At 43.9% G+C, this 26,023-nt stretch overlaps 2 protein-coding genes across 6 annotated transcripts in view; both read left to right on the top strand.

Annotated features, from left to right (window-relative positions):
- GANC (glucosidase alpha, neutral C) overlaps window positions 1–3,349 on the top strand; it is a 28,664-nt gene extending 25,315 nt beyond the window's left edge. For 2 of the 4 annotated variants that reach the window (XR_012673935.1, XM_075152062.1), the window contains one exon: window positions 390–3,157. Coding sequence is in view for 2 of the 4 variants with exons in the window: in XM_075152062.1 (XP_075008163.1) it covers window positions 390–499 (110 nt within the window). In the remaining 2 variants the exon portion in view is untranslated. The other 2 variants (XR_012673936.1, XM_075152063.1) reach the window with 2 other exon arrangements.
- Window positions 3,350–5,263: 1,914 nt separating this feature from the next.
- Window positions 5,264–26,023, top strand: part of CAPN3 (calpain 3) — a 33,466-nt gene continuing 12,706 nt past the window's right edge. The window contains exons 1-14 of one of the 2 annotated variants that reach the window (XM_075152069.1): window positions 5,264–5,568; window positions 12,497–12,566; window positions 14,189–14,307; window positions 14,945–15,078; window positions 15,523–15,691; window positions 16,355–16,495; window positions 19,084–19,167; window positions 19,576–19,661; window positions 20,399–20,476; window positions 20,929–21,089; window positions 21,646–21,821; window positions 23,643–23,851; window positions 24,568–24,604; window positions 25,607–25,621. In XM_075152069.1, the coding sequence (XP_075008170.1) occupies window positions 5,275–5,568; window positions 12,497–12,566; window positions 14,189–14,307; window positions 14,945–15,078; window positions 15,523–15,691; window positions 16,355–16,495; window positions 19,084–19,167; window positions 19,576–19,661; window positions 20,399–20,476; window positions 20,929–21,089; window positions 21,646–21,821; window positions 23,643–23,851; window positions 24,568–24,604; window positions 25,607–25,621 (1,773 nt within the window). In that variant the 5' untranslated portion in view covers window positions 5,264–5,274. Of the gene's footprint in view, window positions 5,569–12,496; window positions 12,567–14,188; window positions 14,308–14,944; window positions 15,079–15,522; window positions 15,692–16,354; window positions 16,496–19,083; window positions 19,168–19,575; window positions 19,662–20,398; window positions 20,477–20,928; window positions 21,090–21,645; window positions 21,822–22,468; window positions 22,493–23,642; window positions 23,852–24,567; window positions 24,605–25,606; window positions 25,622–26,023 lie in introns of those variants that run through there. The other variant, XM_075152067.1, reaches the window with a different exon arrangement.

Genomic DNA, 26,023 nt, shown 5'->3' with positions numbered 1-26,023 from the left:
GCTGCTTTCCAAGCACATCCCTTCACTTTGGGAATCATGTGGACATGGACTTTCTGCTCCACCTGTCAATCTCGAGGACTTTTAGGATGCTTGGAGGAAAACCTATGCTGAAACAAAGGTGGTTTTTTTTTTTTTTCAGAAAACTCCTTGAATAGTTCCATAGTTTGATGTACCATAGTTTGAAAGGTCAGAGAAAAAGAAATAGTTTTTCCAATTCTGCTGCATTCTTATGTGTATACTGGGCAGATTTGACTACTATTTCTTTTTTAATCAATCCTTTCCACCAGTGGCAGGGACAGTCTGAATTAAAAACTGGAGGGAGCCATGTGTAACTATGTTTCAGAAGGGTTCTTCTTAAATCATGTAGTAAACTCTCTTGTCCTGTTCAGATGGGAAAGAAAAAGAAGTGGTTTTCACATACGATACGAAGACCTCTGCGCTGACGCTGGAAAATTTAGCCCTGAGTGTTGATGCTGACTGGGAGATTCGCATCAACTGAAAGGAGGCACAACTTCTTCAGAGAATTCATTGAGAGATTGAGGGGAAATAAGTTGGGAGGACTTAAAATGTTCACTTAAATCCAATCAAATCAAGGAACATATTTTCCACCCACATTCCCAACCTAACATTTCCTACAATTTTTCTTTTAAAGCACTAATTTAAACTTGGATAGCTCTTCTATTCGGCAAAAGTAATAGCACTAGGATTGTGTCTTTGGGGGAAAAAAGCTAAATACTATCTGCTCCCGGCTAGCTTCAGTTAGGCATTTAAGATTGAGTTCTGCCTTCACTTGCACCAAAAAATCATAAATTGATGGGGTGAGACTGTGGCTTGCTGACGTGGGGTTTAATGTAAGTATTTGAAAATCCCACTATTCAGAGACCGGAGCACTTGAGAAGAGCAGACCTGGGCCAGTTCGACAAGCAGCATCAGTAGAAATGCCAGACGCAGAGGTTATCATCAGAGTTCTGCCTGCAAGCTGCCGTGTGAAAACAAACACAGAGGGAGCCACCCAGTGTGATTACAGACACTTCCCCTTCCCAGTCCTTATCACAATGCAAAATTAGGCAGTCTGTACAGGAAAGTAAACAACAGGCTAGCCAGACAGTTCACTCACTGAAGGTAAGGTTTGAGTAGGTTGTGCCAGTCAGTTGTGCGATAGTAAAAGACAGTAATGTGGGAGTGCAGAAGTCTCTCCAATAGCTGGCTTTGAAACTGGAACTTGGATTTTGAAAAGGCACAGATCTACGTAAGTGCAGTACTGGCTTAGGGTAGCAGCTAGACTCACGCGGAAACATTTTCCATGTTATTGCTCCCCTCTCTCTGCAAGTACTACTTAAAAAAAAAGTCTTTTGTTAGGAAAGAATTGGCATTTTTGGATGATTGAATGTCATTGGTTAAAGCCAGCCCAGTGAAGCAACTCTGCTTATGGAGAGCTCTGCTTCTCCACATCTTCCAACTCTTGCCAAGGTTTGGCTTCCTTTACACATATTTTAGTAATTTCTTGATCAGTTTTTAGTGTCTGGCTGAGATTTGAGCTTGGTATTTATGAAGCAAATTTTTAATTTTAATGGGATTAATTCTGCATTTAGCCATCCCACTTTATGCTTATTCCCCCATACTCTTACAACTCACCCTAATGTTCCCTTGCCTCTTTTTCCCACCATCTCTGCAAACAGAACTGGTGTGTCCTGGTGCTTTCTTCCCTTTCAGAACTAGGAGATACCCTGAGTCCCACATCCCCCACATCCTGCCTATTCCCACAGCCCTTTCCATATCAGGCATCTCTTTTTGCAGGCTACCATTGCTCCACGGCTCAAGTTGTTTGCCCTTTCCATTTGCTAACTTGTCAACTATATTATTTTAAAAGCAGTTCTGCTTTGAGTCCTGAACATGCCATCAGTTGGGTTTTGTGGATATAAAAGGGTAAAATTTACTTAACTTCTTTTAGCAAGGTAAGGAATTATTTTCTAAAAACATCAGTAAATTAACTCTTAGGAAACAGAGAAGGATGGCCACCATTTTTGCCAACTAAACGTAACATAACAGTCCATTTGTACTTTATTCCCTACTCTTCTCACCAAGTCCTCCCTGTACCTGGTCAGTCATTCCCATCTGCTGCTGTTTGTCCTCTGCAGGGCAGATTTCTGGGAATAGCAAGTGTGAGAGCAAACTGACTACTCCACTCTTGACTACCAAGCGCAGTTTGTTCCCCACCAGACCCTTAGGTTCCTTCTTTTTTTATTCTGCAGAGTTGTTTGTCAGCCCCTCCTAGCAGACAGTGTGAGCCTCCACTCCAGGAACTGGCAGCCTAAATACCGCTGTGCTTAATGCAGACCAGTCAATCCAGGTAGAACAGTAGCAAATAGACCTTTTACATCTGTGAGAAGAGAGACAGACCCTATTTTTGAGACGGACCCTATTTTTCTATCAGTTTCTAAGCTTTAATTGATGATTGCTTCTTATGTTTAAGCATAGCAGTCCTTCTGACAGGATATAATTACTGTCTGGACCATTTTAATGAGATGTTTTAACTGGTATTTCTGAAGTCGGAAAGTAAGTGAAATAAAGTGACTATGAAGCGAGTTACATGCCTTATTCCTTCCAACCTTCTTTCTACTGTTGAGAATCACTACTAAGTATTCTTCCAAGGGTTAAAGGGAATGACTAGCTTTTGTACTCTGGCCCTCAGTATGACATCTGCACTATAGTAAGTACTCATGGGTCAAATTTTTAGTGGTATGAAGAGCCTAACTTCTATGGATTTCGATAGGAATTAGTTGCTGAAAATCTTAGCAGTGTGTCTTTAGATCTGAGAAAATAAATATCAAAGAATATCATTTACATTGATATTTGTAGCAACTCACATACTTTTCCACATATTTATGCCATAAATGAAGAAATAAATTTATAGGATATCTTTACAAAAAAAGTAATTGAATTCAATTAGTGAAAACAACTGGACATAAAACTTTATAAAAATTAAATGGAAAGATTATCATCCAAGTAGTTCACTTTTGCTCTGTCTGAACAGGTCAGCTATTGGGGTACTTCTGCTTTCAAGAAATTATATCGCAAAAGGTGGTTTAATTCCTAATGGACAAAGGGTTTATTTTGCTGTTTGTAGCAGACAGCACATCCATTCTCTACGGTAAATTGTGTTTTACTAGCAACTGCTGTTTCTCACAAAGACGACCTACATAACAAAACCATCTGTCCAGTGAAAAATAAGAAAAGAAGAAGCTGTTTTTTGTATAAATACAAAATACTCCGGAACATCCGTAAAGAGCAACATTGGGTTAGAAGTGAGAAGTGCACGTCCACCTGCCATTCCCTGTGCAGGCACTAGCTGAACTGTTAACTGTAGCAGTAGTTCATACCCTGACACTTGCTGACCATCCCAAGGAAAAAAAAAAATACAAAACCACTGCTAATCCTTCACTTGATCCTCCCCAGCAGCCCACAGTGAGTTTGTCAAATATCACACCTGTGCTACTGACATTCTTCCAAAACAGAGCTCTGTGTACGAGATGTAATAGGTGAATTTTTGTATTGAGCAAGAAGGGAGAATATGAAAGAACGAACCTATGCACAGGCTCCAAAATGAGCATTTTTGCAGAAGCTGTGCAGTGAGAGGCTCTTGTATCTCACTACTTGTATTGCTCTTGAAATATCCTGGAAAGAGTGACACATGGCTCTGCCAAGCTGTCCTGCAAAGTAATGCCAAATATGAGACCTGCAATCCTTGCACCTAAATGTAATGAGGAAGTCATCAATTCTGCATCTGGACAACCCACCCTGAAGCAATTGCATTCCTATTTCCATGAACACTTGAATCTGTCCTTTCCGATTGCCCTGTTGGTGCAAGAACATTGCATTCGTGATAAAAAGAAAAGGATTTGGGCCACCATTAGAAGACTGAGGATTAATACTCCTAGAGGTTAGTCAAGCTTGACAACTATATTACCACCTTCTCCCCTAGTGGAGTTTTTTTAATGCGCTGTAGAGGTTGTCCATTGTACTGTTGATTTGAAATGTGTAAACCAAGCAAATGGCTGAGAAAGAAAAAAGAATCAGTGCTTTGGAAAACACCATAGTACCGGGGCAGAAGGTCAGCAATGTGTACGTGAGCCAGAGTCCAGAGGCTAGTGTCATTAGGCAAAAATAACACTGATGCAATCGTGTGATTTCAGACTTCCCAATCAAAGAAAAATCAAGGTGTTAGGGGGCTTTTCTTGACACATAAACAATGTCACCTTTTAAAGAACTGGGTTACAGAGAAGAGTAACGTGTTTAGATTTTCTTTCACAGAGACTGTGAATTTGTCCCTTACCCCACTGTTGTGTGACTAAATAAATGTGCAAAGTCAGAGGTGTCCTCTAAGATTGGTACATCCTAATACACGCAGAATGGCCCAGTTTCCACACTGGGCCCCTTATAAACTTTTCTGCCCCTATATGAAAAGGTGCCTTTTACATGGGATGTAGCTATCACCAGGTGAATCTTAGTGCTGGTGAGCTGCTCTCTAGAGGAGCCAAACCCAGCTGGCAGGTATCAACCTGACCTCAGTAGCATCAAATAATTACCTTTTTCACCATTAGGAGCATGTCTCCAGATAATCCTCTCTACTAGTAAAAATCTCTATATATCTTTTCTGCAGCAAAGGGTAGAAACAAGAAGTCGAGTAAACAGTTCTTTCAGGAGCGTCAGGACTAGTTTATTGGCTGGCAGTACTTCATAAGTATGTTCCCAATCTACAGGAGTTTAGCTTCCAGTTTCACTGTTTTTAAGGAAAGACGAGCTGCTTGCACCAGGAGTCAGCCTGCACACGGAGCCTGTCCCAGGAACATGCCTGGCCTCGGCGCAAGCTGTGCAGAAGACTGACACCATCTCACTAACCCCCTCCCTCTCACTTTCCCTCTCTCACTCTTTCCCTGTAGTTATTTTTAGATTTCACGGGTTAAAGCTTGTCCCTTCTGGACGCTTATACACGCAGGGCAGGCACACGCACATGCTGTGGATACTACAACTCAGGCACGGGATTATCTTGTTCCATTTCAAGGAATAAATTCCACTTTCTTGTGACAAAATACTGCCCTTTGAGAGGATGCACAACGTGCTCAACCACGAGGAATTTTGTTGCTTGCAAATTTGACTAGGAGACTTCCAACGGATAGAAAAAGCGGTTTACACAGCAGCTTCCTCTTTTCTTGAATTTCCTTCCAGTTTGCAAGATCTTGCTTTCTTTCAGCGTTTGCTTTAAGCCTGATTCTCATGCCGTCCGCCATAAATGCAGCGGTGGCTCAGCAAACAGCTGCTGGGTCAGTTCCCAGCGCTACTGTTAGCACTACAACTGAAGGTGCGGGTGGGGGCACAGGGGGGATTTATTCTGCCATTATAAGTCGCAACCAGCCCATTATCAGAGTAAAGGAGAAGACCTATGAAGAGCTTCACAAGAAGTGCCTGGAGAAGAACATTCTCTATGAAGATCCTGATTTCCCACCGAATGAGTCCTCCCTCTTCTATAGCCAGAAAATCCCCATCAAGTTTGAATGGAAAAGACCACGTGTAAGTAACATGTTTGCTGAGTGCCTTTTACTGTCTGTACATTGAAGTATTCACCCCGAGTTTATGTTTTTGCAGAAAGTGTGTGTCGGGGGAGGCGGGTGGAATAAGCTGGAAGTATATTTCCTTAGAGCTCTCCTGGAAGGTAACTAGCTAGGGCTGTGGAAGCTCAGAGAGTGTGTATATAATGACTAAAATACAATAAACCAAAATGAAACAAGAAGAGAGATGGAATGAAATATGTAGAGAAAGAAGTATGGAATTTAATTTTCTTCTTACATGATTTGCTAGGGATTTTGTTGTCTGAAACTACCAAAGAAAAAATTCTCCTCATTCTGCAACAAGTTATTGGGTTTGCTGAGGCTTAACTTTTAAACACCACCTTATTTCACTTAAAACTTTACTTTAGTATTCTGTTGGTTTCCTAATCTGTGAAAATAAAAGAACAGGTTACAGTCTGAAACACGCTTTTATTCAGTTGTTTGTTCCCGACATTGCTTAGCCAACTTGCAAAGGTTGTTTAGCGTATTATCCACTTACCATGAACGTGGGTGCTGTAATCACTCTGAGGACCCACTCCTGCCTACTAATCCCATTTATTTTTCTATCTTGTGGGCAATCCTCAGCCAACCTTCTTCTTCTTTCCCACCCTGAGTCTCTCTCACAGGCAGAGGACTAATTCCTCAGTTCCCAGTTGATTCCCTGCCCTACCGCAGGAGCAGTTATCCTCTTTCCCTATCATTCCTGCTGGGCGGCTGCTCCCCTCCAGCGCGGCAGCCCCCGGGACGCTGCCGCGGCCCCTGCCCTCCCCTGTCCGGCAGCGAGGAGGTGGCTCTGAGGAGCTTCCCCAGCTCCCTCTCTCTGGCAGTTTTTGGCCGCCTCTTCTAGATTTGCCAACACCCAAATCTGTGCTTCAACAGCAAAGTCGGCGGTGACAGATAAAACTAACCACAGGAACGTAACTAAATAGCAGAAGACCAGGAGCTCCCGGGGTAGCTGTCACAGGCACGGAGGAAGGCCACGTGCCGCTGTCACAACAACAACATCAGCGACACGGGGGGAGCACCGTGAGTCCCCCATCTGCCGTGCCCATGTGTATGTGCTCTGTCCTTCCTTCATCATCACCACAGCTGCATCAGCTCCTGGAAATGTCTGTGAATGAGTTAAATGCAGCCTCAAGTCAATCACCTTAAAGGGATGGGGTTCCCCCTATTGCTACAGAGAGGAAAGCGATAGAGCAGGGCAGTGGGTACGTGCCAGCACCCCGGGCAGACACACTGCAAGTGTGCCTATGGGAAAGCATCAAAACAGTAAAAAATCCACAATGTCACCTCAGACTTGTCTAATGTAACTGAGCATGCACAGATCAAGCCAGTGGTTTTGGGAAGGTTCAGGCTTCAGGGTCTCTATCCCAAAGATATTTCTTTAAGCTACTCATTAACAAGTAAGTTTGGAAGCTCTGTACTTACTATTCATGTAGCAACAACCAGCTGGAGACTGTGTAAGACTCAAAATACAACCTAAACATCAAAACCAAAGCTATCTATGTTCTTTTGACACAAGTGTCCGGGCCCCTGATGTATCTGTGGTGCCCGCTGCAGGGAGAGTAGAGGCAGGAGATCCAGAGAGCTGCAGTCTGCGCCTGCCGAGTACTGGCTTGCTGTGGGATCATGGATCCAGTCGGTCCTGACCCCGATAGAGACGGCTGTCCTGCCAGGGACACGCCGGGCCTGGTTTGTAGGGATGCCTGTGCCTTCTGTTGCAACTGTGTTTGCTTTAAAACAAACCCTGTAATTCAGGTCATTGCTGTACCCAGCAGGTCCCCAAAGAGGAGAGACTCACATATAACGCTTTCTCCTTCTATAGTGTGTCCCTACCTTGTCATCCGCGCCACGACTGCAAAGTGAGACCTCCCTTGGGTGCCGATGCAAATCGTGGTGCTGATCTCAGATTGACCCAGGACTTTGCTTCACTGGACTTTGAAACTGTAGCTTATATAGCACTGGTAGGAGGGCTTGTCTGATAATATTATATACACAAATAGCCACAATAGCCACGTTAACAGAACATCATAAAGTCAAATGATTATGAAGTAGTAATACAGGGCTAAAGGGTATTTTGCTAAGATATTAAAGCAATCATTGAAGGGCCATGTTTTCTAATAGTCTGTAAAGATACGGACGACTTCTGTTCTTATTAAATTGCAATGGCATTTTTTTGGCAAAGAAAGCGACTCGCTTATAAATTGTAGTCTTATAAAGTGGTAATTTTTAATCACTTTGAAATTCAGGTCAAACTTGAATTGAATCAGACTTAAAAATATATTCTAAAAGAAAACAAAATACCAGACAGTTCAGAAGTCCTGAGAGAATATCCTAACACTGGCTTCACTCTAGATCCTTTCCCTGATTTCAGTAGCGTACTGTATCTGCCACATGCTCCCAGAAATAGCAAATAAACAAGTGATCAATGTGCTCTAAGATCTCGTCTAAAAGAGAGAGCTGGGAAATAGGCAACCTGTTCTGAGTGCCTCTGGCCTTCTGAGTCACCTTGGTCATGCCACCTAACCAATTTGTATCCAAGTTCCCCCCCACCACATGAGATCAATGTATGAGAATATAATATACACGAAAGATTAACGCTGGCCTCAGATGAGCATTATTTGCGATGACATGAATCCAGGTGGGATTGTTGAGTGCAAGTTTTTCCAGAAGCTCCAAGTATTATTTGAGGGATCTCAAGGTGATTCTAAAGGGCACGTGTTTGCCAGTTACCAACGCTATAACCAAGCACCGACGACGGTGCCGTTCCTCAGCGGAATAGTGCTCCTTCGCTGTAGCTCTCGGCATACTGTGCTGACATATGGAAAGGCTATGAGTCTGCTTTTGTGCCTGGGATTTACATGGATCCCACAGCAAGTCAGCCACGTGGGTGACACTCCTCCGGTCCCCGGCTCTGAGCTGAGGCACCCGCTGAGCCCGGCGTGGGCAACTCCCCCCGCCACCTTTGGGCTGCCGGGAGCCGGGCTCCCTCCGCCTCCCCTGGCAATGGCCGCGCTGTGACTCGACCTTCTCCTCGGGGGCTCCTGCAATTCATTACTGAGGTGGCGAGAGGTGTCCAGCATCCAGCCCCAGAGCTACCCCTTGCTCTCGTGCATCTGGCCCTGCAGGCTCTTCTCTTCGCAGTCGGTGCTACCCCGAGGTCAGGTCCTCCTCCGCCACCTCCCGAAATGATTGGCCTCTGCCGCTGGGAGGGCAGCGAGGGCACGAGGACTGGTCTTGTGCCTTCCCGTCAGAAGGACGGCTGCCGCGCAGGGCAGCTGTGAGCCTTGGCATGGGGGGCGGCGAGAAGGCCCCTGTAATTCTACCCAGCTAGCGCCTGCCATGCTGCGACACGAACGCGCAGAGCAGACCTCCTAATACTCAATTCGGGCAAAAGCCAAGTGACAGCCCTGAAAGTTTCCCTGAGTAAAGGCTGCAGGCTCCATCCAGTGTTTCTGTTCAGAGCATGCATGAGCGCGGTTTAGGTACATAGAGAGGAAATTAAATCCCCCTCAGTTAATGCATATTATTAAATGGTTCGCCCACCACGGAAGCTAAGAGAAGCCCCAAGAGCCGTTCTCGCCTGCACCAGGTTATACCCAGCTCAGTGACGGGCTGTGCTCAGCTTTCTTAATGGCCTCCGCCTCCCACACCTATGCTGCCTGCAGGAGCTTCTCTCAGCTGAGAGCAGGGACGAGGTCGCCGATCTTTGAGAGTTGAGAAGAAGTCTGTATTATAACATAATGCACAGCATGGAAAATCCTGCTGCAGTCCTGTTTGGATCTAGTGACACTAGGACATTAATAGGAAGGCTCTGCCGTGACACTGTGCTTTCAAATGCACCATTGTCATTCTCCTTGCTCACAGCCAGGAGGTCACAGCATCAGCCGCCAGATTCAATGACTTCCCTGCAGTGATCCTCTCCGTAGCCAAGAAAATCAGCAGGAGGAGCTTTCTTTTCATAACAGATACAAATAAAATCAAGACAGCAGATTGGTGGATTTTGCTTAGGATGAAAATGAATCCGTCAGATCATCTGCTGCACAGGTGCGAAGCTCTTTGAATTTAGTAATCACAAAATTTGTGCCTCTGCAGGCAGTACCACAAAGCAAAGACGGCATTTAGTGCCACCAAGGTAGGACTTTCAGATGAGGGTAATCCAACCCTGAAACTCTAAAACCAGCTTGGTGTCTGACAACGTCGAGCTCTGCCTTGAACTCTGCAGCACAGCCATTTAATAGCATGATCTGGACCATGAGAGGCCAAGGGAGAAGCATGAGGCTACAAATTGTCTTAGGCGGCCCAAAGAAGATGCTTCCTCTACTTGATAGGATCAGTTTAGGGAATTTACTTAGAATGCCATAGTTTATTAACAGCAGTTTTTAAAGGAATTAATGCCTTTTGCTGCAACGGTATAAGCTGACTGGAGGATTTTTCCTGACACAAAAGAAAAGCTAATGAAAATATAACAAAGGTCAAATGCCATTTTTAGTTGCATGTTGCCTTTGCATTTTCCAGTGCTCCCTTCCAACTGACTCGTAAGTACTCTCTCCCCAGCAAGCAGCATGCACTACTGCATTAGTAAAGGGGTTTTCCCTAGGATTCTCTGTCTCCCTTGCTGTAATTTTGACTCTTTGTAATGAAATTACAGTCCAAACTGAATCAACCCAGTGAACACAAAGGTCCTTTGGATGATACCAAGGCAGTCTGAGGCACCCAGATCAGAAGAGACTCTTTCTAGATGAATCGTTGCATCGGTGAAGTGCAGTCTATTGGGATTCTCTGGGATAACTGGACCTAGGGGATGAAGAGCAATGCCTTGCTCAGCCAGGAAGACTGGAAGGACAGACCTGCCACCCGCGTCTTGAACACCAGGTTGTCTCGCTGTGCTGACTGAGTACTTCTCATCAGCCTTGGAAGACCTTGAAACCTTTCCCTGTAACTTCGGCTGTACTCAGCACAACTAAAGTAACACAATATTAAAAGCATACCCACAGTGTACTAAACACACCTGGCCACCATGAAGAAATGCAAGAAAAGCATTTCTGTCATAGCTAAATCCGTCCATATGACAATTGTATGATTCCCTCCTTTGCATTCCTTTACCAACCATCCTCCAAAGCAAACAAGCCCAAGATGCAATAAATTGCACCGAGGAACAATCATCGCTGTACATTTAACATTTGGAAACACTTAGGCACCATCTAACTACCTTCATCTAAACACAGCACGCTGGATTTCAGAGCTTGTTACTTCAATAGGAGCAGGATCAAGGTAAAATACAATAATAGAGGTTGAAAAAACACAACCTGAAAATGTGGCATCTCACAGCTAGTTTTCAGGAGAGCACCACAGCAACACAAGGAAGAATATTTTCAACAAATCGAGTGGGTGGAGGAAAGCACGAAGGCATCTCAAACAGCTGCCTTGACAGAACTGCACCCCAGGACAGCTGACCGAGACCCAAAATAACAGGACAATCCCTCCGTTCCCTCCCTCGAGGAGAATAAGGTGACTGCTGGGGGGAGCAGGAAGCTGGTCTCTCTATCTGGCGATATGACTAATCCAAATATTTACACCAAAGCAACTCTGCTGATTACTGTGAAGGAGCAAAAAAGTGGGCTCAAGCCAAGTGAAACTACTAGACCTGAAACATGAGTCTGGGAAAATCCAGGGCTACCCTGATGACAGGGGGAAAAAAGCTTTAGACGGCAGAGGTAGCATCAGCTGCCTGTACTGCCACACAAGCAATTGTCGGCTGTTTCTTCTTTCTCCTTCCCACTCCAGCCCTGCCATCTTCCAGCAGATTGGGTTCTTGGACTATACTTTGTCTTCTTCCCTGCTTGCTCAGGGAAGTGGTCCTCAGGTTGCAATATCCTTCTTTCCTTACCCTCACAAGAGATGGGTCCAAAAGTTAAGTGTCTTCTTTTTCTTCCCCATACCAAGTATTTGAGTACAAGAGATGGGATAAAGCGGGGACTTTTTTTTTCTCCTCTGTAGGACACGTTGCACCTACTTCTTCCCTTGGCTTTCCTGTACCCTGCGGTTCTTTGTCCCATATAGAAAAGGTTCTGTGTAACCCTGCAATAGTCCCACCTCACTTGCTGGTAGTTCCTACATAGTCCTTCCCTCCCTACAGCAATTCCTTAATTATTTATGCCTGTACTATCTTGTGCCCATTCTGTACAAGTATAAATACTGACCAACCCAATACATTGTCCTAAGTGCAGGACAAAAGAAGAGCTTCCTGCCCTCAGAGACCGATGATACGTGTATACATTCCTGAATGCAGCACTGGCAATTAAATACTGCAACGTGAGGAAAAGAATAAAATCACTTAGCCAGCAATTGATTATTCCTGAGAATTAAACATCTGATCCTGGGCAAATTTTAAAGAGGAGTATTACAGGGGTTCATTCCTGACGAAATGGATTCTTCAACCCTATTAATGCCCCAGCGTATTTGTTACTGCAAATTGGACACCTTAAACCCGCAGTCATTTTAAAAGAATTTCATCTAGTCCCCTGATGCTCTTTCCACCTACCTGCTCTCCTGTCTCCTCCAGTGGGGTTTTTTTTCATTATTGTGTAGAAAAATATTTTTCCATATTCTTCTCATTTTAATGTCTTTAAACCACACACAGAGGGATCTCCCCAGGCTAGCTATTAGACCCTGTAGATACATGGAGAAAACTCTGGCTGAGATCTGGAACATCCAGATTCCAGAACATCTTCATAGTGAAACTCTGCAGCTGAAAACTTTGCAAGAGATTTTGATATCCACAAACTATCCTACAGGAAAACATTGTCCTAAAACAGCCTTTATTTCTGTGGCAAACAGGCATCATAATGCGTGCTTTTCCTGCTCATCCATCTGTTTATATATTGCAGGAAATCTGTGAGAATCCACGGTTTATTATCGGCGGAGCCAACAGAACAGATATCTGCCAAGGAGAATTAGGTATGAAATTCTTTCTTCAACTCTGCACTTTTTAAAGTCTGCATCACTTAATTTTCTTTTGCTTCCAAAGTGATACTTGGAATCCTCTGTCTCGGTATACCACTACACACCTACTATTCCTTCTCTCTATAGCAAATCGTTGATATCTGCCTAGTAGCGATCTAGGGAAGAACTTTACACGAAAGATGCTTTGCAGGGTGTTTTGCTTTTCAGGAACTGTTATCATGAGTGTGTTACAAAGCACCATTTGGCCTTTCTTTCGGGCTTTGAGGAGGGACAAAATTAGTAAAGAATAAGAGTTAAAGAGAAGGAGTTATTTGACTGAGAGAAAAATCTAATCAGCTACTGTTGTATTTTTTCAGATATTTAGTCCTGTTTTTTCTTTCATGGGTTTATAACTTCTCCTGTGATCTTTTTTCTAAGCTAATGCATCCTAATGTGTGTTAATCTTCTCATTTAAGTGCTGTTCTGTGCTTGTGACTGTCCTCATCACCTTCCCAGTACTTTTTCTTTTTTTAAATTTATTTAAAACTGCCTTTCTTTTTGAGGTGACCAGAACTTCACAGTTGCCAAGGTGTGGACGCAAATGAATTTACGTGCATAATATGTTCTCTCTTTTGTCTTCCATTCCTTCCCCAACTACGCATAGCATTGTTTACCTTTTTGACTTCTGCTGAACATTGGATAGTTTAGAAAACTCCTGTTCACAGTGGACCCCACATCCTTCCTAAGGGGAAATAGGTAACTTAGAATGTACTGCTCTATGTGTAGAGTTGGCTTTCCAAAATATATACATATATGTATTTCTATAAGTTTTATCACTCCACCAGTTTTATAAATTTATTTTACAACTCCCTGCAATCAGGTTTCATTTTCACTACCTCATATAATTCTCTCGCCCCACTAATTCACACTGCTCAGGCAAGCTTACCCTATAACCTCTCTTAGAGTAGCAGCTAGGAGGTTTTAATTAAGGGTTAAGGCACCCTTTGCTGAACACAGAAGTACTGTCGGAGAAACTCACTTTCCCAGAGCTTCCACAGAGGCAGCGAACTTGTGCAAGAGTCTGAAGGAGGAACTGAAAAGCGCTAAAGGGGACAGCGTTTACAACAGTGCGAACACAGATTCAAAAAGAGGAAAACGCGTCAGAGCGATGAAGCAGGAAAGAGGCCCCAGAGAACGATGCTTGGGACAGGGGGTTATCTTGAGAGCAGAAAATGAAAACGAGAGGCTGAACCTCAGCCGTACAGAGCTCCACCTGGGGGAGAGTTCTCTCTCAGCTGGTCTCTGTCCTAAGCTGGGAAGGAAAACTAGCGCGGGAGGTCAGGTAGGCATTCACATGGGACAGGGAAGTCTTAACACAGGTAACAGTGCTCATCAGATTTTAGGCTTTTTCTAAATTACAGGGAACATCATCTATTTAACAGGCAAGTACCTAGCCATGAATGATGCCAATGAGCATTTCCAGAGCACAAATAAATAAAGTGCTAAAGTACTGCAGAACACATGGAGAAGAGCCCTCTCCTGCTCTACTGAGAATAACTTTGCAGTATCTCAGGTTTTCCCTTTGATTCTCCTTGCTCTGTCCCTTCATTTTGTCTGCTGCTTCTGCTTGATTACAGGTGACTGCTGGTTCCTGGCTGCCATCGCTTGCCTGACGCTGAATAAAAAACTACTCTGTAGAGTCATACCTCACGACCAGTCCTTTATACAGAACTATGCCGGCATCTTTCACTTCCAGGTGAGTCCCTTCATCTAGCAGGGAGCAAACGTAACCGCATTTACCCAAGAGAGAGCTCAGCTCTCGGGCGCGCTCTTCCCTCTCACTTCTCCGCCCTTTGGAAGCATGAGCGACAGCGGGGAAGGAAGAGGGATTGAATTGCCTCACCCTGAACTCTTCCAACAGGGTGGTCACAGAAGGGCCAGCCCATACGGGCGATTCGGGAGCATTAACCCACCGAGGAAGCATTTGCAGATCGCTGTCCCCTGCGCCTAAGGGAGAGCAACAGGTGCCCGGTCCTGCCTCGCTGCTCAGATGCAGCCGGCACAGACACACTGCTCGTTGGCAGGGGCATCTATTTTTAGGCCCACAAGCAGCTGGTCTGTCAAAAACAAGTTATTGAAGAACCGCTTATTCAGAAAAGATCGACTGCTTTCCGTATTTCCCTTGGTTCTCCTAAGGGACCTCTCACTGTCCGGCACGCGTTGCCCGGGGGGAATTCAGTCCGGCTGCCTCCCTCCCAACAGCCAGCGCTTTTTGCCACGTTACGAAGCAGTTAATTTCCACATTTCTCCTCGCTCTGCCTGGTTTTTCAGCCAGACTCCCCCTCCCTCCGCCAAGTCAACCCAGAGTTTTTTTTCTGTTTGCCTTTATTCAGTTCTGGCGCTATGGAGACTGGGTGGACGTCGTCATTGATGACTGCTTACCCACGTACCACAACCAGCTGGTCTTTACCAAGTCCTCCCAGCGCAACGAGTTCTGGAGCGCCCTCCTGGAAAAGGCCTATGCAAAGTAAAACGACGCACCGGACCGTGCCGGGCTGCCCGCCAAGGCTTTGGCTGGGGAGGTGGTTAAACCACTGTGTGCAGGACCTATAATGAGCACGTAGAGAGGCTCTGAACATACCAGTGCCTTTTCCCATAGATTCTCACGCCTCAGAATTGGGGATGGGGTAAAACATATTTTCTAGGGGGGTTGCTACTTATTCAGAGGTCTACATTTGATTTTTAAATTTTTTTTTTTTTTTTTTTAAATGTGTGCAGGTGGCATGTTTTAAAACTTTTAACTTGAGGGTTACCAAACAGATGGTTTGTGGCTTTTTTTAGTATGTGTTTTTACATATCTTTATTTATACACACACACACAGGATAAACACATATTATGTATTAAAAAATATATAAGTAAGTATCTTTATCTGTGTAAAAGAGAATCTTATTTTTCTTTTCTCTTTCCAAGACTCCATGGGTCATATGAAGCTTTGAAAGGAGGCAACACCACCGAAGCCATGGAGGACTTCACTGGAGGAGTCACAGAGTTCTACGAGATAAAGGATGCCCCTAAAGATATCTATAAAATCATGAAACATGCCATTGACAGAGGATCCCTCATGGCCAGCTCCATTGATGTGAGTCCAGATGAACTTTGCAGATGAGAATGCAGATGAGATGCATAAGAAATGGCAGAGGAGAGGGACCTCTCCATCTGTAATCAAATACATGCCACCTTTTGGAACTGGTTGGTTTAGTCCACATAGCAAACATCCATTTCTAGGAGATGGAGTCATCTCCACTAGACACCACCCATTAGCAAATAGCAAGTGCCAAGGGAAACAAACAGAAGCAGAACACGGAGGTGGGGAGAAGGGGAGCGATCAGCAAAACCAGCACCCCCCACCCTCAGTGCCCTCGCCCAATAAAATGAGGTTAGTAGGCGGGTGCCGCAACTCTATTAAGACACAAAACTTCACGTCAAAGATGCTACGTGTGCAAATGCTTGGGCAATCAACTCTTCAATTGCCAACATAGTCTTAAATTGTCTTCATTTACTGTGGTTAATTTGAAAACGAAATTTAAAAACTAGCTTCAGTAACCATTATGGAGTATGAAGTTGCAGTGAAGGCAGAAGAACAACCAGTGCTATCAACCCCTGTAGATAAGTATGGACCATCTAGCATCTAACGGGAAGTTATCTAGGCTATCTTTTACCACTCATCTTTCTTGTATCATTTCTCTCCTCTCTCCCTGCCTCACCTTTCTGCATGATACTTTTCTCCCATTCTCTGTACCAGGATAACCTAGGCTTTTCCTACGGATCAGCTCCTCGGAGCGACATTGGGGAACTGATTGCTCGAATGGTGAAGAATCTAGAAAACGCGCAGATGACTCACTCCACTGTAGACTACCAGGGGACAGACGAAAGGCCAGCCTGGGTTCGTATGGTTCCAGAAGTGGTTGACTTCACAGGGCTTTTACTTACAGACAGAACAGTTAGAGAAACATATCATCTATGCTTTTAAATCCTTATTTGGCTTCACTGAGTTATCCCAACACTAAAAACCTGTTCTTACAGATGGTATTTGACATATGTATTGAAGGATTTCAGTCCTTCCAAACACAGTGACCGATACTAGACGGCTTTGCTGATACTGAGGCAAAGGGCTGTTGGCTTGTGGCAAAGGCTTATAATTTCCAGAGCTTACCTGTACGGTAGAAACAGCGAGCAAAATCACATCAAATATGTCAAAGTGGCACATTAGTTATTGTATTTGGGAACTGGAAGTGATTAGTGGATTTTATAAAGTCCCTCACTTGCAAAGGATGGAGAGAGGGAGAAAATTAAAATATTAGAACGGAACAAGATCCCCGAGTGTGGAAGGGGTGTGAAAGAGAGAAAAAAGCAAGCGCTGCACAGCTCTCATTCCAGGCCCAAAAGCTCTCGGTGAACTTATTTTGAGACAGAGAGTGCTATGGAGCTCTGCCCACCAATGGAGGGGACTCTGCTCTCAGGATGCTCCTTTTAGATGACTGCCTTTAAGATCCTCATTTAAAATGCATAACAAGGAAAATGAAAAACGTGTCAAGTTTTACATGTGTGATACAATACAAAGTAACTCCAGCATACCTAAGTATCTAGCAAAATAGAGAGAGGGATGTTAAAACCGTTAAAGGAAAATCCCATATTGGGAAACTTAAAAGCTTCCAAATCTGTAGAGGGACACGTTGCTTTCTCCTTCTCTCTGTCAGGCGGCTGTCATACCTTGCCCTTTAGGGAGCTGCATTTCCATAGCAATGAAATTACATTTCTAACTTTACAGAGAGGAAAAAACCCAACACCCACCCCGATTACATCATCTAAAACTTTTGGTTGCGCAAACCGTCTTCTGCAGTTGCAGCAGAAATAGCTGTTTTTTCCTCTTTTGACACCCATATTTAGTCTTCCTAAAAGACTGAAATGGTGTAATTCTTTGGGAAAGCCCAGTATGACTGTCTTGTTTTGCAAGCACGGCTGCCCAAATCACCCATGTTTTGGGGGGAATTTCCTCCCCAGTGACTCAAAGCTCAAAGAAGGTTGGAAAACTCTTTATAGTTGCTGCCCTGGCAGCCATTTTGCTGCTGGTTATTACACACTCCCGAGCCATCACCAGAAAAAAAAAAAAATCATGACTGTTGATGGAAAGAGGCAGATAGGGCATGGAAAGAGGCAGATAGGGCATGGAAAGAGGCAGATAGTGCGGACTTCAGAAGCACTTTAGAGAAGTGGCCCAGGGCACCAGCAGAAGTTAATATTCTTAAGCAGAAAAGAGAGAAAAGGGTTCTGATAAGTAACGATGGCAACAACATGAGTAGAAATTAAGAAAAAAGGAAATAGATATGAGGTTATAGGCATAAAAAGTATGGAAACAGGAGCAGGGAAAAAAAAAATAAACCTGAGCAGTAAGGAAATGATGGAAAATAACTGTGACAGCCAGGAAATATTCGGATGAGATCCTCCATGTGCAAGCTGAGAATGTACCTGTGTGACCTTACTAATTCTTCGTTTCCAGCCTTACCTTTCTCACATCCTCAGATGTGTCAAGAAGGGATGGCAGAGTTACTGGCAGGGCCTTGCAGTCATCTCTCAGCGACAGACATCACGGAGGAGGGGTCTACGTGCGCGTAGCAGAGCCTTCCCTTCCCACCCTTCTCAGTGATCTCTCCTACAACACAGCGGACTGTGTGCGCCTCCCAGCTTCCTCTCAATTCTTTATCTCCCAGATAAACAGCATTCTGAGATTGGCAAATAAAAATCTGTCAGACACACTAACAGTTGATTACCAAGACAGCAAATGTATTTACACCTGAGCTGCTGAAGAAAGCTATGCTCTTCCTGAATGTCAGTTGGAAAAAATTTCAATCACAAAGATTTTAACAATTATGGAATAAAATGTACACCTCCACAGGAAATTAATTTATAAAAAAATAATGTAAGTTAGTAGGAACAGTGTATTAAATAGGGTGGTTTAACATCATTGTGATAAGATTGCAGCCATGTGTAAAGATGAAAGTATTCTTCTAAGTGTTGATCTGCTCTGATGTTTCCAGTTAATATGCAATAACCTTACTAAGCCGTACAAGAACATACTATCCCAGAAAGGGCTGAATAGTCCTGCTTATAGAAAATCTAATTATTTTCATTAACCATGCTCTATACTAGCATGTTCTGAGTGCAAAAAGCAGTAACCTACACAAAGGGAAATAGTAAATCACAAAATGTCCTTTCCAATTGATATTGTTAACTTTTTGCTTTTTTAGTTCATGATTTACTCCTTTCTAACCAACAACATTAATTCTGTGGGCACTAAGCTTGGCCACCCTGGCAAACGCAAAGAAGAGAACAAGACAAAAAACGCTGTCACCTGAACGGTGTCACCCGAATGGTGTCACCCTCCCTCCAAAAGCCCTGGGTGGCAACACCTGCCTTAGAGCAGCCGGCTGAGCTTTGCATGACTCTTACAAGTTTTTATCTTGTGTCTAACAGACCATAGTGCCAATGCAGTATGAAACCCGGATGTCCTGTGGGCTCGTCAAAGGTCATGCCTACTCTGTCACGGCCGTGGAAGAGGTACGTGCAGTCCCTTTCCTCCAGCTATGGGGAGCTGTGGTCTACACTGGCCTAGAACCACGCATGTCAGCAAAGATATGGGGCGGGGGAAAGCAAATCAAATTATGAGCTAAGGAAACAAAATTTATACTTCAATAAATGCAGGACTTGTGGAGAAATAAACCTGTCCAAGTTTTGGCTTTCTGGGGAAATGGGTATTCCAGTATGGTCTGCTTGGGCACAGGTGGCCACAGCCGGCCACCTCCTGGTCTTACAGCCCTCCCACACTCACCCCAAGCAGGTCAGGCTGGGCGATGGCCCAGGAAAGCACCATCGCTGGAGGAGCTGGTATCAGCGATTTGACAGGCAGAACGTTTCCTTTTGAACCTACTCTCAGTCTGTTCTTGTTGCTTTTTTTTTTTCAATTAGACAACATTTAAAGGGGGAAAAATACGTCTGGTAAGGCTGAGAAACCCCTGGGGGCAGGTGGAATGGAACGGACCTTGGAGTGACAAGTGAGTAAAACGGAGCTTCACGTGATTTGGAAAAAAAAAAAATACAGCTTTATTTGCCCTTATGCAGCTTGTGCATGACCCTAACATTTAATGATGAGGTATCTAAATTGTCTTTGCTGTCATTTTGATACATGCACTTTGAAGTTGATCATAGTTGGGTGCTTAGCTGAAGCTCTAAAAAGAAAAGGGAACCTAAAAAAGATGTTAAGAGGGGCTTTAATCAATGGAAATGAAGCGAGAGCCCAGTCAATCTGATTTTACTGTCTAGCAAGTTCAGCAATGTTCATTTTCAAAACAAGATGTGACAGTAGAAAAATCTTTTAAGGTATGGAAGAACTGGATGAAGCAAGATGTTAGTACATGAGCGAGTTTGAATAAAGCTTCTCATTAGGTTTTACTAAAAGCAATTTCAATAGCTACTCCAGCAATAAGAGTCTGCAAACATTTTTGTCTTCAAGGTAAATGAAATGAACACAGTTCAGCAGATTTTTGAGAGCTGCTAAGAGGAAGTCTGAAGGGAAGGCAGAGAGGAGTAGGGCAATTGCTTCTTTATTTGGGCACGTGGAGAGGAGGGTAGCATTGAGAACAAATGGTTGCAAGGCTCACAGAGGAAAAATTATGTGAATGTAGCAAGATGGTTCTTGACTTTCCATTCTACGCGGCTTACAGTAAAGAGTAGAAATTTTAATGAAAACTGTATTGCAAGTCATAAATCTAACTTGTGTACTCTTTTGAAGGTCAGAGGAATGGAACTTCATTAATGAAGCAGAGAAAATCCGCCTGCAGCACAAGATCGTGGAGGATGGGGAGTTCTGGTGAGGATATCAGTCAAAAACCAGTGTTTCTCTAGGAGACAGGCAACTATAGCAAAAATGAATCACACTGCACCATTAAAATCTGCTAAAACCATTGCAGTAACCCCTGTTCACCTTCATATTCCCAATAAACCCTGCTCTGTGATCCCCTCATTCTCCCACCAGGGTTTATTGAGTGCCACCAGCACAGTCCTTCTAATTATGCCACATTTCCACAAGCTCTCCATCACCCTTCCTTTGTACCATCCTCTCAGCCCAGCATCCCCCAGTTTGGAGCTGTACCTGCATTAATTGACCAACCAAACGCATTAGGAAATCACAGCACTCCCACTGCAAACTTGCCCTAATAGTGGCAGTAACATAGGTCACCCTCCTCCACCTCTCCAGGATCTTTCAGAGAACCACCCACCACGTAAATCCATTTGGGTTCAGTTTCCCCTCAATTCTTCCAGGATATCATTTGAAGATTTCATGAGGCACTTCACAAAACTTGAGATCTGTAACCTCACACCTGATACTCTGGAAGCCGATAAACTCCAGACCTGGACTGTGTCAGTCAACGAAGGGCGCTGGGTAAGAGGCTGCTCAGCTGGAGGTTGCCGCAATTATCCAGGTGAGCGATGGGTCTTAAGAGAGATAAGGGCTCTTTGACGGGGACTGTATTAGTTCCCACAGGCTAAGTCATACCACAGCCTGATCAGTGCTTGGCCATAGGAAGAGCCTTGCTTCCTCAGTGGACGAGGCACGTGATTTTGTAGCTGGAAATCTTCTGTCACTAAGTTTGTGACAGCACCTCGTAAGTCCACAAGGCAGGCCTGGCAAAGATAAATCATCGTTCAAATACCTCACAGTGCCCCAAGTGAGATAAGAGAGATCAGTTTCACTCTAACAGTTAGATTTCACTTGGGAAATCCACTTTCTGATAGCTTTGGGTGCTTTGGAAGTTTCTCAGATGCCAGTTCTTCATTTTATATCCTCCTTTGCTGTAAAGTTTTGTTAGAACTATGTAAAACCCATAACACGTAAAAAAATATATACATATTAGCCCAATTTTAACCTTTCCGTCAGGAGCCACAGGCAGGGAACTTAAAAGTTCTTTTTGATTATGAGTATCATTAGAAAACTGAAGCTTTACATGTTTGCTTTGGGCTGTTGGTGGGATTTCACAGATACATTTTGGACCAATCCCCAGTATCGCTTGAAGCTCCTGGAGGAAGATGATGATCCTGAGGACGAAGAGGTTGTCTGCAGCTTCCTCGTCGCACTGATGCAGAAAAATAGGAGGAAAGAACGCAAGCTGGGAGCCAACCTGTACACCATTGGCTTTGCCATCTACGAGGTACCAGTTCTAGACTTTGTTCTTAGCACCATGGTCACAGTATGCATTTACCATAAGAGTCACTGAATCATTCAGCCTGACTACATGAATTGCAATTTTTACTTTGCAAGGAACTCATGGGAAACCTGGAAGAGAGGAAGGAAATTCAAGGCTTTGTAACCATTCAGGCCATAGTAACCTCAGGGTTTACCCCATCTATAAGTAACACACTTTTTAGGCTTTTATGGTAACTTAATGCCAGATTTTAACATATTCTTTCCCATATATTCTTCAATCTCCCTTTCAGCCTTGCTGAAACGAAATATTTCATTAACAGAATAGTGTAAAAAAAGGAAACAGACATCAAAGACGCATAAGTAGCAATTAACCTCTGTCCCTGCTATCGACTTCATAAAGAAGTCAGTTTACTCAGTCCCTTACACAAGCAAGCTCAGATCTTAGTGGATCTCATGCAGATCCCAAGAAATCTGGAAAGGAAGAAAGAAATTGCTTAGAATGATTATACAACTTGGGGCTTTTTATTTACTGGCTGCGTCCCCAGAAATCTATGTGAACGCCCTTTTGTATGATTCATAAACAAGGGGACTCACCTAGCAGCTCTGACTGTTTCTTCTCTGTTGTCTCTCCCTAAGGTGCCCAAAGAGGTATGAGCAGAACGGAGGCAGGTTGACGTCTTGGTGTGTGCTCACAGCTAGTGTTACTGATGTGCCTAAGTCAGCAGGAACCTGTCCACTCCACTTTGTTTTCAGGGATGTAACAAAAGTGAAACTGCTTCTCAAACCTTTCTGCTTTAAGTGTTTATTAGCAACATTTTGTGACTAATTTTTAATTCCTTCTCACCAGCACCCCGTTTTCACCTGCACCTTTTCCTTAGTCCTTCTTTTCTATTCATATGCAACCTGGCGATGTCTTGCACCGTTGATCAGTGAGCCTGGGCTGCAGGAAGCAGCGTCAGTCAGCACTTAGCCATTGTACCCTACGCAGAAGCACCCTAAACCACTTCCATTTCCTCATGGGAATAATGCCAATGGCCTGTATCCTGCAGCCACAGAGTCTTCTCTATAGTCTCAGAATTTGTTTGGAAAACAAATGGTATTGTCAGCCATTGAAGAAAATGTATTAAAAGTACACAGGTTAAGCTTTTCTGAGCCTGCTGGTAGCGGAATCATTGGCATCACAAGTTTTGCAGACTAGCTCACCTGAAGGCTATGTTACCTGGAAAGCATGAAGATGACAGTCTGAATGTTGTCTTTGCTGACTATTTTACAGGTGATTATTTCTGCAGCAAACAGGTTACAAGTGTTCTTAGCCCACAATTCTTGACTTAATTTTCATATTTGAACAAATGAAACGTTTGATTATCATGTTTCTTTAGCAGATACAGAATTCATGTTTTGTCCAGGCAAGGACACATTTCCACTGAAAGTACCTTCACCTTACCACACGGCATATAGGGGTTTGCATATACCATTCCTTGCCGTGCCACCCTCCAGGGAAAGTAGCTGAACTTTGGTTACACACAACTTAACATCCAACAAAACAGTCAGATAAAAGTGCCTACACAGCAGAAGTCAGCCGACGCTCTGCAGGTGGGCCTTGGAGCAGCCCTCAGAAGCCAACTAGACCCAGCCAGTAGCAACTTGAAGGTGACAGACTCCGTATCTGTTCCCAGCTAGCATCCCTCGTCAGCTCCCTGCTTGCTAAGCTGCTGCTTCATCTGTGTTTTCATCTGTGTTTTCTGTCCCAACCCTGTACTGCCTGCATGACAAGCCACCTGGGGAACGGGTAAGACTTCCTTGAAGACAAATTAACTCATTTGTTCTGCAGATGCATGGTACCAAGCACCACTTGCAGAAGGATTTTTTCCTCTACAATGCCTCCAAAGCTAGAAGTAAGACCTATATAAATATGCGAGAAATCTCCGAGCGCTTCCGGCTACCTCCCAGTGAGTATGTCGTCATCCCGTCGACATACGAACCCCACCAGGAGGGAGAATTCATCCTGAGGGTCTTCTCAGAGAAAAGAAGTCTTTCAGAGTAAGTTGGAGATCCATTTATCTGGCCATAAAGGTGGAGGCGAGCTTGCTAGTCTGTTATAGTCATGTTCCCAGTTTGCTGTACCCTGCTTTTAATTTTCTTAACTTCATTCCAAACTCCAAGCTGCAAACTCATTTCCCCAAGCTTCCCTTATAGTCTAACAAGAGCCTACTTTGAATTGTCTTTGGAGAAGCTTACTGCTTGTAGGATATCCTTCGTAAACATACCATTAGCCATTTTTAACAATGAAAATGAACCTGTTTGGTTTTTATTGCTATATGCCACTGGCTGAAGTTTTGGCCAGATAGATCATTGAACCAGATCTAATTTCAGTCACAAATGAAACACAGAAGTAGGTAGTTATTTCTTTTCCATACTGCTCTTCAACCAGTTTCCCAGAGCTCAGCAAATTGCAGCCAGTGTCACTTTGCTTAGGCCAAACAGCTTCTGTTTTACTCCCAGCTGTCAAAATTCAGTGTTATCAAGGCTCTTTAGAGGAGTAAACCAGGCAGCAGTGCTCCTGGAAGCGGTACTTGGGATGCTCAGCTCAAACTGGGAAAAGCTACATCTAGAGCCAGCAGCTGTAACGCTTGGAAGCCAGCTCACACCACTGCCTGTTTGGAAAGTTCAAGTGGCTGCTTACAAACCAGCTACAGAAACAAGCAATATTGGGAACAGCCACTTTCCTGATTTATTTACTTTTTGCTTTCCTCTAGGGAGGTTGAAAACATGATTGAGGCAGAGCGTCCATCGGTAAGTGTTGTCCTGGGCTCTGTTGTGTGTGAATAGAAGTAGGGAGGGGAGGAGCATCACATTGAGGGAAACCTAGAGCAGGAAACCATTTGCGGCCACACGACAGCTCCTTTAGCATAAATTCCCACATTTTCTCATCAAGATACTTTTATTAACCCTTGCTTTCTAATTTGGACAGACCAAAATCCTTTGCCAGATTTGAAGTCTGTTCCTTGCATAAAGAAGGTGGATGCTAAGCATTGCCTTTGCTTCCATCAATTGAGAGTATTCATTTACTGGGGAGGCCTAGCTCTGTGCTCTGAGATTTGTCTGGGAAATTGGTATCTCATCTAATAAAGAAAAAAGTACCTTATTTTGAAGTACATGCTTTCTGGAAAGGGATCCTACTGATATTCTGATTTAAACTAGCATCCATGACAAGCTCTAACTCTTCAGCCTGAAGTTTTACACACCTGTATGGGGATATACTAGAGCTAACAATACAATTAGTCTTGGAAAAAAATCAGAGGAAATGCTCTTGCACAGAACAAAGTGCCATCAAACCTTGCTCAGAAGCGTTCCCCTTTCGTTTGCTGTCATGATAACAAAATAGCTGTCCAGATCTGGTGGCAATTAATTGCCACTTCAGATAACATTGATCTGTAGGCACTGAAGTCCAATCTCCACTGCACTGGGAAAAAGAAAAGGAATAGTCAGAGCTAAAGGTGCAATAGAGATGTTATTCAAGCAGACAAAGCCTCAGATGAGATGGGACACTGTTTTGCTATGGTTTCTGCAACTTCTGTCCTTCAGTATGCAACTTCTTGGTGGGTGGTGCATTTTGCCCTCATTTTTTGAGATTTGAAAACTGTATGAATATAAGAATGGGAAAAATAAATGTGAGAAAGGGAAAGAGGAAAAAATGAAATTTTACCATCAGCTCTGCATAGTATGCATAAAACCTACAATTCTGTTTAAAAACACTTTTTTTTTTTTTTTAAATTGTCTCTCTCTGTACAGAAGAAGAAAAAGGGCAAGGTGGGTACTTGCGCAATGTGCTGAGTGCCAGCAAGACAAAGAGCATGTGCGATGCATGCAGCAGGAGCAGAGTTCCTTGGCATCATTAGTGATTTGTCTGCATCTGGAAACTGGTCTCGTTAGTGAAGGGCACTGGATAAGAGGCCATTTGCAAGCTACAGATTCATATACCCCTCTCTCTCAAGGGGGTGGCAAAAGGGTGACAAAAACTTCTCAACTTTACAAGCTTGATCCTCGGGATCGCTCAGCTGCCCTTCCTTCCTGCCCTCCACAGGCATCCCAACACCCCTTCCTGGTGCAAATCATCCCTTCTCCAGACACATGCCCTCACATTCGCTTTCCGTTGCCTAATGCAGTTACTCCTCTTTCCGGAAGTTGCTGCTCACCAGAGTCCAGGATTCT

This window comes from Calonectris borealis, chromosome 5 (genome assembly GCF_964195595.1).
Source record: "Calonectris borealis chromosome 5, bCalBor7.hap1.2, whole genome shotgun sequence".
NCBI lineage: Eukaryota > Metazoa > Chordata > Aves > Procellariiformes > Procellariidae > Calonectris > Calonectris borealis.
The sequence above is the reverse complement of the archived record's forward strand: the minus strand, read 5'-3'. Positions and strand labels throughout refer to the sequence as shown.